At 44.6% G+C, this 15,630-nt stretch overlaps 1 protein-coding gene across 1 annotated transcript; it reads left to right on the forward strand.

The window, feature by feature from the left end:
- Positions 1-9,695: 9,695 nt before the first annotated feature.
- LOC306926113 (kelch domain-containing protein 3-like) lies at positions 9,696-10,781 on the forward strand (the record flags this gene model as incomplete). The annotated part of the gene is made up of 1 exon (XM_079505373.1): positions 9,696-10,781. One exon carries the CDS (start codon positions 9,696-9,698, stop codon positions 10,779-10,781), a length of 1,086 nt encoding a protein of 361 aa, XP_079361499.1.
- Between the last annotated feature and the right edge of the window lie 4,849 nt (positions 10,782-15,630).

Here is a 15,630-nt window from a genome sequence, read left to right on the forward strand (position 1 = left end):
AGTGTTAATTTTACTATATATAAAAGTGTTAGTTATTCTATTTATAGTGACTCATGGGAATAGACTACGTGACAACCAAGAATAGTCTGGTGACCACCGGAGAGACGGATGACAGCCGGAATGTAGACGGCACCTGAGAGCAGTATGGGTTGGCGCCCCAGCCTGTGTCTTCCGTGAGGAGGAAGCCCAATAAACCCTCGGTGAGGCCTTTTATTTAGGAGGGCCATTAATTAATCCACCACTCCTGAATTAAGTGCCTGGTGCTGGGAGTTTGGTGTAACGCACAGGTCCTGGCTGGACCTGGTGAGAGCAGGAGTGGACCTGGTGAGACGTAAGAGGGCTCGGACAGGAGTCAACCCACAGAGCCTAGTCCTTCCACGGCACGCACCAGATTGATCTACCTCCTAGTCCCGGTAGAGTAGTTCCGGAGCAACGGATTGTGTGGCCTTGGTCTTGCCCTAATGGGACTGATCGAGGGTAGCTACTGGGACGTAAGTTGGGACTTGATTACCCTGGCTGGGTCACCTAAGTGAGGGGTATGATGTTCGAGAAACCCTGATGACCTTGCAGGGATACATCACTGAGGATACGTCCCAGGTGCATCCATGCAATGTTTGTTTTTTTTCGTTCGACCCACAGGGCGCCGATAGCCCATTGGTTAAGGCACGTACCACAAAGAGCAGTCGTCTTTTAGACGACTGCTCTTTGTGGTACGTGAAAGAGGGCAAATCATGGCTTTTAGAAAATGTTGCTCTATATATGTTGCTTGTTTGATTTATTTTGTATTTTTGCTTTTAACAGTTCTTAGTGTTTTGCATAATTGTATATAAAGTTTTGTTTGTACAAGAACCACGATGAAAAGTCCCTGAATTGATTGTGTTTTCATCCTTGGTGTTTTTATTTCTGTGAAAAGCATTTTAAATGCTGTGGGTTTTTTTTAAATGTATTTTAAAAAGCTCTTGAAAGCATCAGTGTCATTATAGATGTTTGCGTTGGCTATTAACACAGCGAACGCGAACAACGTATCCGTACGTTATTAATTAATCAAACGTCCGGTGCTAACCACGTATCCATACGTTTTAATCACTTTTTTATTGCATACTTTCATTCATCTTTTTACCCACCCGGACAATGAAGAACCATCCCCCTGTCATTGCTGCTTAGTCCCGCTCACGTGATCAGAAAAAACAACAAAAAAAAACCCCTAACCCTAACCCTAACAAAAGAAAACAGGAGGGCGGGCCGCTTTACGTGTAGAAGCCAGTGTAAAATGGACGCGCCCATGCCATGATCTAGTCGGTGTGTGAAAAGAATCAAATTTCACCTAACCTTGCCTCACCCGGCTTTCCTCCACCTCGGACATTTCACCCAACACTATAATACTCGATTCCCCCCTCCCCTCCTGTTTCTCCTGCAGGAGGAGGGCCTTGCGAGATGGGGGCTCTGTCTCTCGGAAAAAAACATGATGAACGGAACGCTGTTACGCTGCCTAAACACATGATCTGCACTGGATCGGCATTGCATAACGTCTGCAACACACATGGACAGATGCATGTTTCCTTCTTCATACTGTAGCGACCAAACGATCCCCGAGCCTACAATACTACGAACTAACAAACGAACCACAGTATCGAGAGGGAAGTTTACAGACCAAACTGTAAATAAAAGCTTTACATGACTTTCTGCCTCAGTCCGTATATAGCGAGCTGTAGTGAATAAGTAGAGAACAGAGTTGCACCGCTCACTTCACAGGGGTGTGATTTTTATTATTACAGTAGAAGTTTACAGACCAAACTGTAAATAAAAGGTTTACATGACTTTCTGTCTCAGTCCGTATATAGCGAGCTGTAGTGAATAAGTAGAGAAGTAGAGTTGCACCGCTCACTTCACAGGGGTGTGATTTTTCATTATTACAGTAGAATTTTTTTCCTTATGAAAGCAGAGAGTCTTCTGTTTCATACGGTATATAGTATTTATATTTATATGTCGCTATAGGCCTTATTTTGTGAATATTGAGGAGTTCACGTCCATGTCTTCTCTGAAGTTATCTGGTGGGCACAAGCTGCATAACCAATTACTGTCTAACTGTAGATGGGATCAATGTGTACTGTTTTCCTCGTAAAAGTACACATTCAGGGCTTTCATTCGGTGTTTAGGATGTATAGGATATTGGGTTCAATTTTATATCTGCCTGTCAATGGGCCTCATGCGCCAACCGTTCTTAAGAAGTTCTTAAAGGGTAAGACCACTTTTGTAGAGGTTTGGGTTGTGTTTTACCTTGCCATGATGTAACTCCAAATGTGGACAAGAAATCAAAAATAATTTCTCCAGTGATTAGAAATTGATAATTCAAAATATGCTCCTCATTGACTTACATTGTACGCTGAAACAGCTCTCAAAGTCACTCTTTTAGTACGTAAACAAACACAAACAAAGTTGTTTCAGACAATATAGAGCAACACCAAAACTCATGTGGTTTTATTTCTTCATAAAAATGGTAACTTCCTGTTGATTTTACTATATGAAGATCTGGATCCGGATCCATGGATTCAGTCCGGGTTTTCTTCTGAATAAAAATGGACAAATCAACAGGAAGTTAACATTTTTATGAAAAAATAAAACCACATGAGTTTCGGTGTTGCTCCATATTGTCTGAAACAACTTTGTTTGTGTTTGTTTACGTACTAAAAGAGTGACTTTGAGAGCTGTTTCAGCGTACAATGTAAGTCAATGAGGAGCATATTTTGAATTATCAATTTCTAATCACTGGAGAAATTATTTTTGATTTCTTGTCCACATTTGGAGTTACATCATGGCAAGGTAACTACACAACCCAAACCTCTACAAAAGTGGTCTTACCCTTTAAGAGGAAATTTGTTCTTAGACCCACTTAGGAAGTTTTTAAGAAGGTTTTGGGATCCCTCAATCTTTTCTTAGCTGTGATTTGTTCGTAGGTAAGAACAGAATCTACGCACACTGTGGAGCACTCTTAGGGTGCCTTTTTCGTTCTTAAGTGCAATCTGAAAACATAAAGGGAAAACAGTGCCATCTGCATGATGCTCAAAGTTTGGTCTGAGGACCTCAAGGGGTCCTTGAGGAAGTTCCAGGCAGTCCACAGCAAAATATGTAACATTTACCACTTTAATCCCATTTTATACTTATGAAAATATTTTCTGCTAGGGTAATGTTTTGAAGATTTATCAAAATGTTTTGAAAATAGCCAATCTACAAGCTCACAAACGCTCCCATTACTGCCCATTTTGAGCTTGTAGATCGGCTATTTTCAAAACATTTTGATAAATCTTCAAAACATTACCCTAGCAGAAAATATTTTCATATGGGGGTCTGCAGAATGCATGTCAATTTGGGGGTCCTTGACATGAAAATGTTTGAGAACCACTGGTTTAGAGTTCACAACCCAACCCAAACAAACGCACCATACCCACCACATAACCCCCCCCCCGCCATCACCCCCCCCCCCCCCCCCCTCCAGTTGACTATTGTGAGATAAATAATAAAATACATTCATGAATATTGAAAATATTAAAATATTGAAAATGTGAAAATTTCTGTTCACTTCAGTACCTCCACAGTATTATTGATTTTTAATGTTTGGAGTCTGGTGTTCCACCATATTTAGACTTTAGTTTAGGTATTCTTGCAACTTTATTTCTATGTGTGAGGTCCTGTGAGCTGCAATCACACACAGGTGTGACTGCAGGCAAGGCCATGGAGTCATGCAAAACTACACCCACCTGGGTGAACACAGGTAGGAAAGTGAATTCCCAATGCCTTATATGGGATTGGTGGGGCGGTTCCCTATGGTAATTAGGATGCTAATTAGGATATGTGGGGCGTCTACCTATGATAATTTGAATGAACTGGCACACCCCTTCAAGTTACGAGGATTTGGATTCATCATCATAAGAACATGCTTACGAACAATTCTGCCTACTTAAGAACGTTTCATGAATCTGACTGGACTTCTCTTAGGAATTCACTTAAGAAGAAATGTAAGAGGAAAAGTTAGGAACTTTTTGGCGCATGAGGCCCAATGTCTCTGACTTTAAACCATCCATAACTCTGCTCGCTGTTCAAGATAACCACTTCCAGGCAAATGCAGGTGTTGCAAAAAGGTCAATATCTCCAGAATGGAACATGGTAAAATCAAAATGTATTTTTGAGTGGTGTAAACCACTCCTACAACTGGCTTTTGTGTGCAGAAAAAATGAGCATGGTTGCTATGTTCAAAATAATTTCTGACGTAATTAAATCACACCCGGGTGAACTGGATGACCGTAGCAACCATGCTAATTTTTTCTGCACAAAAAAAGCCAGTTGTGAAATCACATCCGGGTGTGATTTCATTACGTCAGATCAGAGCTGATCAATAGCCTAGATCTAGGAAAGTGGTCACTCAGTTCACCCGGGTGTGATTTCATTACGTCAGACATTACGTCAGACCACAGCTGATCATGCTATATAAAACCTTACACCACTCAGTTCACACGGGTGTGATTTTTTTTAAATTGAAGTGGACAAGTTCAGCTTTCTTTTGATGTATGCGTGTGATTCTCGCTATAAGAGAACATTTTGCTGTGGGCCCCCGAACAAGGCCTTTGTGCAATGTTAAACGGTAGCAACATCAAAATAGGCCTGGGGAGATTCTGTAGCAATCAAAGTGTTAAAACATAGCAGTTACACAAGCTCACATTTGAACTTTTTTTTTTATATATATATTTTTTTATCACACAATTTTGCAACCCATTTCTTTTACCCAGTGCCAATTATCTAATCCTGGGCGCTACACTTCCTCTGCCAACCTGGGGGGGGCAGCGGACTGACCTTATGCTTCCTTCTATGCATGAGGAGTCCAGGGGGCCAGGCTGGCCAGGGGGAGGCAGTTTAGAGACCAGGATTACTGCATGTTTTTTGTGAGGGTACCTACCTACCCTAGGCTATAGTCTAGCGACACGGGGAGAACATGCAAACTCCACACAGAAAGGCCCTTTCGCCAACCCCGCCTCGGGTATGGGCACTGATGACGCGGAGGAGAGAATACGCCCCCAGCACCCACAGCGTCCCCTGCGGGAATCGAACCCATGACCTTCTAGCTGTGAGGCGACAGCACTCCACCGTGCCTACATTTGAACATTTTTGACTGATTTAAGAAATACATGAGAGGGTGTGCTACACCGTCATTAATGGCACGCCTGCGTTGCTGAGGGAACGAGCCGATATAGGCGAGTTCCGTATAGGCAGTGCAGAAGTATCTATAGCTTAATTGGAGTCCAAAGCTAGACAATAATTGGAGTCCAAAGCTAGACACTTCTGCACAGAGCGCGATTCAGTGTGCAGACTTTATTCTTGTTTATAGATTCTGACCTCAGCTGTTTTTTAGTGAGTCGATGTGTGTGCTTTATTTAGTTATTTTCTTTTAGTCAAATCAAACATAGACTCTGAAGTTTGATTCCTGGAGTGGACACGCACGCACGCACGCACGCACGCACGCACGCACGCACGCACGCACACACACACACACACACACACACACACACACACGCACATAACATGCACAAATGCACACTAGCAGGCAGTCAGGTCTCTCAGCAGGTGCTAACGTCAAACTATGTAATGATGGCTATTTCAGTGTCTCTTCTCCTGATATACAGGTTGACTGACAACTCTCCTCTCCTCTCCTCTCCTCTCCTCTCCTCTCCTCTCCTCTCCTCTCCTCTCCTCTCTCCGCACTTTGGTTTGATTTTATCTCCTCTACTCTTCCCCCTACCCAGCCCCACCCTTATTCCGTCCTCTGCTTCCATGCCCTCCAACCTCCTCTCCTGACTTGTTTGTAGCCTGCATGAGAGAGGAAGGGGTCAAAATACTCTGCTGTCACATACTGCACACACACATACTGCACACACACATACTGCACACACACATACTGCACACACACATACTGCACACACACATACTGCACACACACACACACACATACTGCACACACACACACACACACACACACACACATACTGCACACACACACACACACATACTGCACACACACACACACACACACACATACTGCACACACACACACACACACACACACACACACACATACTGCACACACACACACACACACACACACACACACACACATACTGCACACACACACACACACACACACACACACACACACACACACATACTGCACACACACACACTGCACACACACATACTGCACACACACGTACTGCACACACACATACTGCACACACGTACTGCACACACATACTGCACACACACATACTGCACACACACACACACACACACACACTGCACACACACATACTGCACACACACATACTGCACACACACATACTGCACACACATACTGCACACACACATACTGCACACACACATACTGCACACACACACATACTGCACACACACATACTGCACACACACATACTGCACACACATACTGCACACACACATACTGCACACACACACATACTGCACACACACATACTGCACACACACATACTGCACACACACATACTGCACACACACATACTGCACACACACATACTGCACACACACATACTGCACACACACATACTGCACACACACACATACTGCACACACACATACTGCACACACACATACTGCACACACACATACTGCACACACACACACATACTGCACACACACATACTGCACACACACATACTGCACACACACACATACTGCACACACACATACTGCACACACACATACTGCACACACACATACTGCACACACACATACTGCACACACACATACTGCACACACACATACTGCACACACATACTGCACACACACATACTGCACACACACATACTGCACACACACATACTGCACACACACATACTGCACACACATACTGCACACACACACACATACTGCACACACACATACTGCACACACACATACTGCGCACACACACATACTGCACACACACACACTGCACACACACACACTGCACACACACATACTGCACACACACATACTGCACACACACAAACACATTTCTAGAAGACCTGCAGAAAGCCTACTTTGTCACTGTCCGCCAGAAACCTTGTACAGTATGTCCATATTTGGTTCTTCTGTTACTTTGCTGTTAGAGTGTCAAGCAAAAGTAGTGTAAATATCTGCTATTTACACTGTCTGTCACTCAGTGGCGGAACAAGTATTAACATAAGTAAAAGTAGCAATACTGCAATGTAAAAATACAATGTCCGAAATTCAAAATGGACTTGAGTAAATGTACAAAAGTATTACCATACTAATGTATTTAAAGCACCAAAAGTAAAAACTCATTAAGCAGAATGTCCCATTTCATGTTTTAAAATGTATGCAAAAAATAGCATACATTGTAAATAATAATCAATCTACAAAATAACTAGTACGTTTTCAAATAAATGTAGTGGAGTAAAAGTACAAAAGAGTTCCAAGAGTATTGGAAGTTGGAATTACCCTGCAAGTAAAGCACAGTATACAGTACTGGAGAAAATGAACGTAGTTACTTTCCACCACTGATGTCTGTCCACCTGAAAGCATCCACAGTACTGTCACCTGCATCACGTTGAAAGAGAACGCTCCAACAGAACAGTGCATGGGAAACACACACACACACACACACACACACACACACACATGGAGAAATGGAGCGCACCAAATGGACGGGCCAAACGGCACAGAAGGACACAGACGGCAGAAGGCATGGCGTTTCTGACGGGCATAAACCTTGTATCTCAATATCTCAACTTTTAGTTTTCTCGTAAATGAATGCACCACTAGGCCTACTTATTGGAATAGTGATAGCAGATCCACAAGATCACATTGTAGATCGGCTACTTTCACTATTTTAATTAATATCTTTTGATAATGTTTTAATGAATAAAAAAAGGAACCATTTTGGTCATGATGAGGTTTCCGGCCGACAGTGGCGATATCCAAGTAAGGCTTCCCGCTGGACTGGCCAGTGTCTTGGTGTCTGTGGGGAAGACACAAGACTAATCACTCTCATTGTGGCCTATTTCCATGGTAACTGTGCAACGAGCGGCAATTTAGCCCCGCTAGCTAAAGACACAGAGCGAGTCATTATCTTAGCGCCAGGCAAGGGCCTCCTATTTAGGGATTCACACCATGAATGAACAATTAGAGAACAGTTTGCTGGCCTATAAGTGGGGAGAGAGAGAGAGAGAGAGAGACAGAGAGAGAGAGAGATACAGAGATATGACAGTATGAAGTCTGTCATCTGTCTGTCCATCCAGCCAGCCGTCCACTCTTTCAGCTGCCTCTCTGCTTAGTGATGTCCAGTGGTGTAAACTGTAAAGTAACTAAGTACATTTACTCAAGTAGTAAAGTACTGCACTTAAGTACAATTTTGAGGATTTTTTTTCTTCACTTTACTGGAGTATTTATTTTTAAATCAGTAGGCCTATACTTTTACTTCTACTCCACTACATCTCAGAGGCAATTATTGTACTTTTATTTTACTCCAGTAATAAATAAAAATAGCCGATCTACAAGTAGACTTTCAAATGATTTTTTTAAACTTGAAACGGGACATTCTGCACAATGACTACTTTTACTTTTAGTACTATAAATACATTTTGATGCCACTACTTTTGTACTTTTACTCCAGTAAATTTAGATTACCGGACTTTTACTTGTAACAGAGTATTTCTAGATTGCAGTATTGATACTTTTGCCTCAGTAAAAACATTGAGTACTTTTTCCACCATTGCCATCCAGTCATCCTCTGCTTACTGATGTCAGTGATGAGGGACCCCCCACTGTGCATTGCTTTTACCACTTTCATCTTGAACCTTGATTTTTGAAGTCTGAAAATGTTTCCATTTCTTTCCAAATAGCCAAGGTATACCCAGACTTTTATTTTCATTCGCATTCGGCTAAAAAATGTAAGCCTGGGGGAATGAGACACATTTCCTGGTCTAGGAGTGGGAGTGAACTACAGTGCAGAGGGGCGTCGCTCCATGCTCTGATTGGTGAACCAATATTTGACAGTGCTTGCCATAGAGTAATAAAAGGATAGAGACTGAACCGGAGCGATAGACGTCTCCTCCAGTTCTGTAGTTCTTAAATGTTTTCGTTTTAAGGACCCCAGGATTGGTATGCATGATTAAATGACCACAGATGGACCCCCATAACTCTGACAGTGTTCAAATCATGCAACACATTTACTGTGTACACTCTCAGAGTTACAGAACGGTTAGGGTACAATTGATTCTTTATCTATCAATTATCTATCAATCACCGCTGCAGCTTTGACATATTTGAGAGATCGACAGGCAGTGGCTCCCCAAACTCAACCAATCGGCTTTGAGGATTGGCCAAGCTTAGCATGACATTTCTTCCGCTCTACCTATATAAGTGGTCTTGTGTGGGAGATGTTTTAGATCCTTTACACAACAACATGAAGAAGGGCCAGACGGACCCAGAAGCCAGTGATTATTAAAGTTGATGAGCAAGAGCCGAATGCGGGATCTTTCTTATTGAATGAATTGAATGAACGTGAGTGATACTGTTCAAAGCACCTGCATCTCTGAGTTAATTGGATGTGCGAATATTCCCATTGAAAACATAAAAGTCTCATATATAGAAAACATAGAATCTGATCCAAGATGTGTGAAATGTTGCGCTGGACAGTGCACCTGAAAGGAGAGCCAAAGAGAGACGACCATGCTGCCGTGGCGGTGGGCCACAAAGTCTACTCGTTTGGAGGCTATGGTCAGAACATGGTTCAGATCGAGGTACACATATTCAACACGGTGTCTCTGCGCTGGTTGGCCCCAGTGACCATTGGAAAGGGAGAGCGTCCCGCCGAGGTCCCCTCCAGGCGCTACTACCACACGGCTGTGCTCATAGGCGACGCCATCTACATATGGGGTGGCTTAAGGGCTACGGAAAGTACCGACAATGTTCTTTATGCGTTTGACGTCAACGTCCATAAATGGTTCATACCCAAGGTCTCCGGAGCAATTCCGGATGCGAAGTGGGGCCACTCGGCCTGTGCCCTGGGGAAGGTCATTTATATCTATGGGGGATATACCCAGATGATCGGATGCAGTAACGACATCAACAAGTTGGACACCACCACTATGGTCTGGTCTTTAATTGTCATCAAAGGCCCTCCGGCACCTGCCTCAGCGCGTCACTCTGCCACCATCATCGGGACAAAGATGTTTGTATTTGGAGGAGGGGGCCAGTACAACAAGATCTACATCAGAGTGTTTGACTTGGCGACCAACCGCTGGCTCAGCACTCCCCCTACAGAGGTTCTTCCAGAAGGACGCAGGCGTCATTCAGCCTTTTCCTACAATGGAGAACTGTACATATTTGGTGGCCACAACCTTCTTCTGGACTACACCTTCAATGATCTGTGGAAATTCAATCCAGAGACCTTTTCCTGGAAAAGGATTGACCCCAAAGGGAAACCCTCGTGTTGGAGTTACGGGATGTGCTGTTGCATGGTGGGAGATCGTGTCATCTTCTTTGGCGGATTCACGCCCAATGACCTGTACATCTTAGACTTAAGTCCCAGCCTGAACACGTTATGCAAGCTAGTAGTTATTGAGCACAAACTGGATCAGTCGTTACTCCCACAAGACATCAAGTGGGAACTGGAAACCATGACGAGCAACAGTAAATGTAAAAATATTAATACTCGCACTCGCATGAGTGTGCTCACTGCCAGCCAGCCCACATAAACAACAACACTGAGCTCACAAAAAAGATGACAGAGAAAAAGTTCCAGGAAATGGAACAGAAGAAAGTGAAAGAGACATTGCCGCCCTTAAAACGGCCCCCTTCATTCAGATGGGAAATTAAGCAAAGCACTGGAATGTGCTGAGTAAATGAAGAAACAAAGAAATGCTATAGCAAAGGAGCAGAACATGTTTGTAAAGGAGAAGAATGGAGAGTGGAGAGGAAGACGACTGCAAAGGTGGAGACCTTTGTATCTTTTTTTTTACATAAAGTTTTTTTTAAGCATAATTGGGGCAATATTAACATGAGCAATAGATATTAGATCTAAAGTGCCAGTTACTTCCAAACACAATAACCTTTTTGCCATCACAGTTCCACCAGTTAACACGGTTGCCGTGTTAATTGCTCAGATGGGTGGACCGCGTCTATTTCAGAGCATTTCGGAGCATGTCTATTTTAATTGGCTGCGCAGTGTGTCTGTCCGTCTGTGAACAGCTAATCTCCGGCACCGTTGGGCCCGATCGACGTGACACTTCACACACACACACCCCTCGATGTCGGAGCAGAACCTCTTCCCCAAATCTGTCACATTGGCCTGTTATAGCGCCACCAGGATGCATTTTTGCAAAACACGTCTTTTAATATTACCCGTACAGATTTTGTCCATACATCACGCACATCGGTAGTATCTCCATAGTCATGTGGTCAAGACGGATCTCTCCGATTTTTGAGGGCCGCTGGCCCGCTAGCCCATTGTCCTGTAATTGCGCAGACCAAATTCTGCTTTTGTTTGTTTGATATTACCCCTACAGTCCACACATCACGCAAATCGGTACGGTACACATTATGTGTCTGTCTCATATATTGCTGGCCCGCAATACCCTACCCCACCTGGCGGAGACCTGTGCTCTGAGGATAACCTACCTGACCTGGCGGAGATGTGCTCCAAGGAGTACTTTTTCTAGTTCAATTCAATTGTGTTGGTGTATCTAGTATGAAACAAAACTACTTACAAGATGTATTTATATCGGCCACATGATGTCTTACGTTGTCATTTAGTGCCCTAAACAAACATTAAAGTCCATAGACTTGGCTGGCAAATGATTTATGTCATAAGTGCTCTAAACAGACAAAAATAAAATAAAAATCACACCTGTGTGAAGTGAGGGGCGCTCTTATCATTGTACATCATCCAATAAAAATAATAATATACTTCCTCATGAATTAATTTGCCAACTTATGTGTTATCCTTTAACCATGATACAATGTTAAAAGAAAATATTCAATGTATTTAATGTTAATATTATATATATAAGCCCTGTGCTTGTTGCCACAAAAAGACGATTTGTTCAGACACACGACGGATATTCTCCTTTCATTGTCAATGGCAAATGTGACACCTGTTGTGACGGAAAGCTGTACAGTATATAGGAGGGGCTGGTGCCCCTATAACACCCCATAGGATGGGCTGGCATGACGTAGTGCTGTACAGTATATAGGAGGGGCTGGTGCCCCTATAACACCCCATAGACTGGGCTGGCATGACGTAGTGCTGTACAGTATATAGGAGGGGCTGGTGCCCCTATAACACCCCATAGACTGGACTGGCATGATGTAGTGCTGTACAGTATAGGAGGGGCTATAACGCCCCTATAACACCCCATAGACTGCAGGGCTGGCATGACGTAGTGCTGTACAGTATAGGAGGGGCTGGTGCCCCTATAACACCCCATAGACTGGGCTGGCATGATGTAGTGCTGTACAGTATAGGAGGGGCTGGTGCCCCTATAACACCCCATAGAATGGGCTGGCATGACGTAGTGCTGTACAGTATAGGAGGGGCTATAACGCCCCTATAACACCCCATGGACTGGGCTGGCATGACGTAGTACAGTATAGGAGGGGCTGGTGCCCCTATAACACCCCATAGACTGGCCTGGCAGGACGTAGTGCTATACAGTATATAGGAGGGGCTGGCGCCCCTATAACACCCCATAGACTGGGATGGCATGACGTAGTGCTGTACAGTATAGGAGGGGCTGGTGCCCCTATAACACCCCATAGTCTGGGCTGGTATGACGTAGTGCTGTACAGTATAGGAGGGGCTGGTGCCCCTATAACACCCCATAGACTGGGCTGGCATGACGTAGTGCTGTACAGTATAGGAGGGGCTGGTGCCCCTATAACACCCCATAGTCTGGGCTGGTATGACGTAGTGCTGTACAGTATAGGAGGGGCTATAACGCCCCTATAACACCCCATAGACTGGGGTGGTATGACGTAGTGCTGTACAGTATAGGAGGGGCTGGTGCCCCTATAACACCCCATAGTCTGGGCTGGTATGACGTAGTGCTGTACAGTATAGGAGGGGCTATAACGCCCCTATAACACCCCATAGACTGGGCTGGCATGACGTAGTGCTGTACAGTATAGGAGGGGCTGGCACCCCTATAACACCCCATAGACTGTGCTGGCAGGACGTAGTGCTGTACAGTATATAGGAGGGGCTGGCGCCCCTATAACACCCCATAGACTGGGCTGGCATGACGTAGTACTGTACAGTATAGGAGGGGCTGGTGCCCCTATAACACCCCATAGACTGGGCTGGCATGACGTAGTACTGTACAGTATAGGAGGGGCTGGTGCCCCTATAACACCCCATAGACTGGGCTGGCATGACGTAGTACGGTACAGTATAGGAGGGGCTGGTGCCCCTATAACACCCCATAGACTGGGCTGGCATGACGTAGTACTGTACAGTATAGGAGGGGCTGGTGCCCCTATAACACCCCATAGACTGGGCTGGCATGACGTAGTGCTGTACAGTATAGGAGGGGCTGGTGCCCCTATAACACCCCATAGACTGGGCTGGCATGACGTAGTGCTGTACAGTATATAGGAGGGGCTAGCGCCCCTATAACACCCCATAGACTGGGCTGGCATGACGTAGTGCTGTACAGTATATAGGAGGGGCTAGCGCCCCTATAACACCCCATAGACTGGGATGGCATGACGTAGTGCTGTACAGTATATAGGAGGGGCTGGTGCCCCTATAACACCCCATAGATTGGGCTGGCATGACGTAGTGCTGTACAGTATAGGAGGGGCTGGTGCCCCTATAACACCCCATAGACTGGGTTGGCATGACGTAGTGCTGTACAGTATATAGGAGGGGCTAGCGCCCCTATAACACCCCATAGACTGGGCTGGCATGACGTAGTGCTGTACAGTATATAGGAGGGGCTAGCGCCCCTATAACACCCCATAGACTGGGATGGCATGACGTAGTGCTGTACAGTATATAGGAGGGGCTGGTGCCCCTATAACACCCCATAGATTGGGCTGGCATGACGTAGTGCTGTACAGTATAGGAGGGGCTGGTGCCCCTATAACACCCCATAGACTGGGCTGGCATGACGTACTGTAGTGATGTACAGTATAGGAGGGGCTGGCGCCCCTATAACACCCCATAGACTGGGTTGGCATGACGTAGTGCTGTACAGTATATAGGAGGGGCTGGTGCCCCTATAACACCCCATAGACTGGGCTGGTATGACGTAGTGCTGTACAGTATAGGAGGGGCTGGTGCCCCTATAACACCCCATAGACTGGGCTGGCATGACGTAGTGCTGTACAGTATAGGAGGGGCTGGTGATGTGCCACTACTGATTGGGTGCTCTGTTTATCCTAAGGTCCGGAGGCAAATACAAACACAGAGATTACCCAAAGCTTTTATCTTTTAAATCATTCCACTGTATAATGAAAGAACTCAGTGGTACCGATTAGCCTCAGACTGGCATATATTTATTGACTACACAGGGGAATTCCCCTGAAATTAATAAGAACAGCATATGAATATGAGTAAAGGTGAATACGACCTGTTATATCACAAATCAGATTTGATCATAAAAAAATGGTTCAATTCAATATTTATCTTCTAAGGCATGAAATACTCTATGCCTAATATATGTTCAGGCTTTTTGCCAGTGTGTCGAATACATAACATATATGAATAGACGCGTTTCAAGGGGCCAGAGAAGGATACAGTACGTGGACAGACATATTATACTGTATTATGCTAATTGGCTAAAAAGGCTCTCAACAATGCATTCCATTGATATATACAGTAAATGCAATACCAGATATCTTCACTATATGCTTTTCCATGAACTTCTTTGATATCGGTTTGTGACTGTGAAGTGGATGGATGTACTGGTTTGAAAAGGTTTATAGTCTCAAACCTTAATCAATTTAGTTGAATGAAGTATTTCAGATTATAACAAGTTTTTTTGTGTCGGTGTCTCCTCACCTCTCCTCCAGCACACGCACGCACACACGCAGGCAGGCAGGCAGGCAGGCGCACGCACGCACGTGCGCACACACACACACACACACACACACACACACACACACACACACACACACACACAAGCACGTTCCATTGTCACATTTCCTGTTCAGATGGGTCTTTTCTTTTATAGGATTTCTCTCTTCCCCGTGCAACGTGCACATGTGTTTGTATGAAAAGCCCCTGTACCCACTCCTCTCTCTCTCTCTCTCTCTCTCTCTCTCAGGCCTTTTGTGTGTCTCCTTCTAAAGAAGCTGTCAAGCTGCACTGTCTATGGGTCCATGCACGAGAGGAACAAAAAGCATACTTTTTTTGTTTTGTTTTGTTTTGTTTGCCTGCCACGATGTTGGTGCTGAATGAGTGAGTGGAGAAGAGAGCCATAGAGCGACAACGAGGAGAGAGAGAGAGAGAGAGAGAGAGAGAGAGAGAGAGAGAGAGAGAGAGAGAGAGAGCAACATGTAATTTACTGTCGTTCGCTCTCTACTGTATATGGCTTTAGTTAT

This window comes from Electrona antarctica (genome assembly GCF_951216825.1).
Source record: "Electrona antarctica genome assembly, chromosome: 7".
NCBI classification, from domain to species: domain Eukaryota; kingdom Metazoa; phylum Chordata; class Actinopteri; order Myctophiformes; family Myctophidae; genus Electrona; species Electrona antarctica.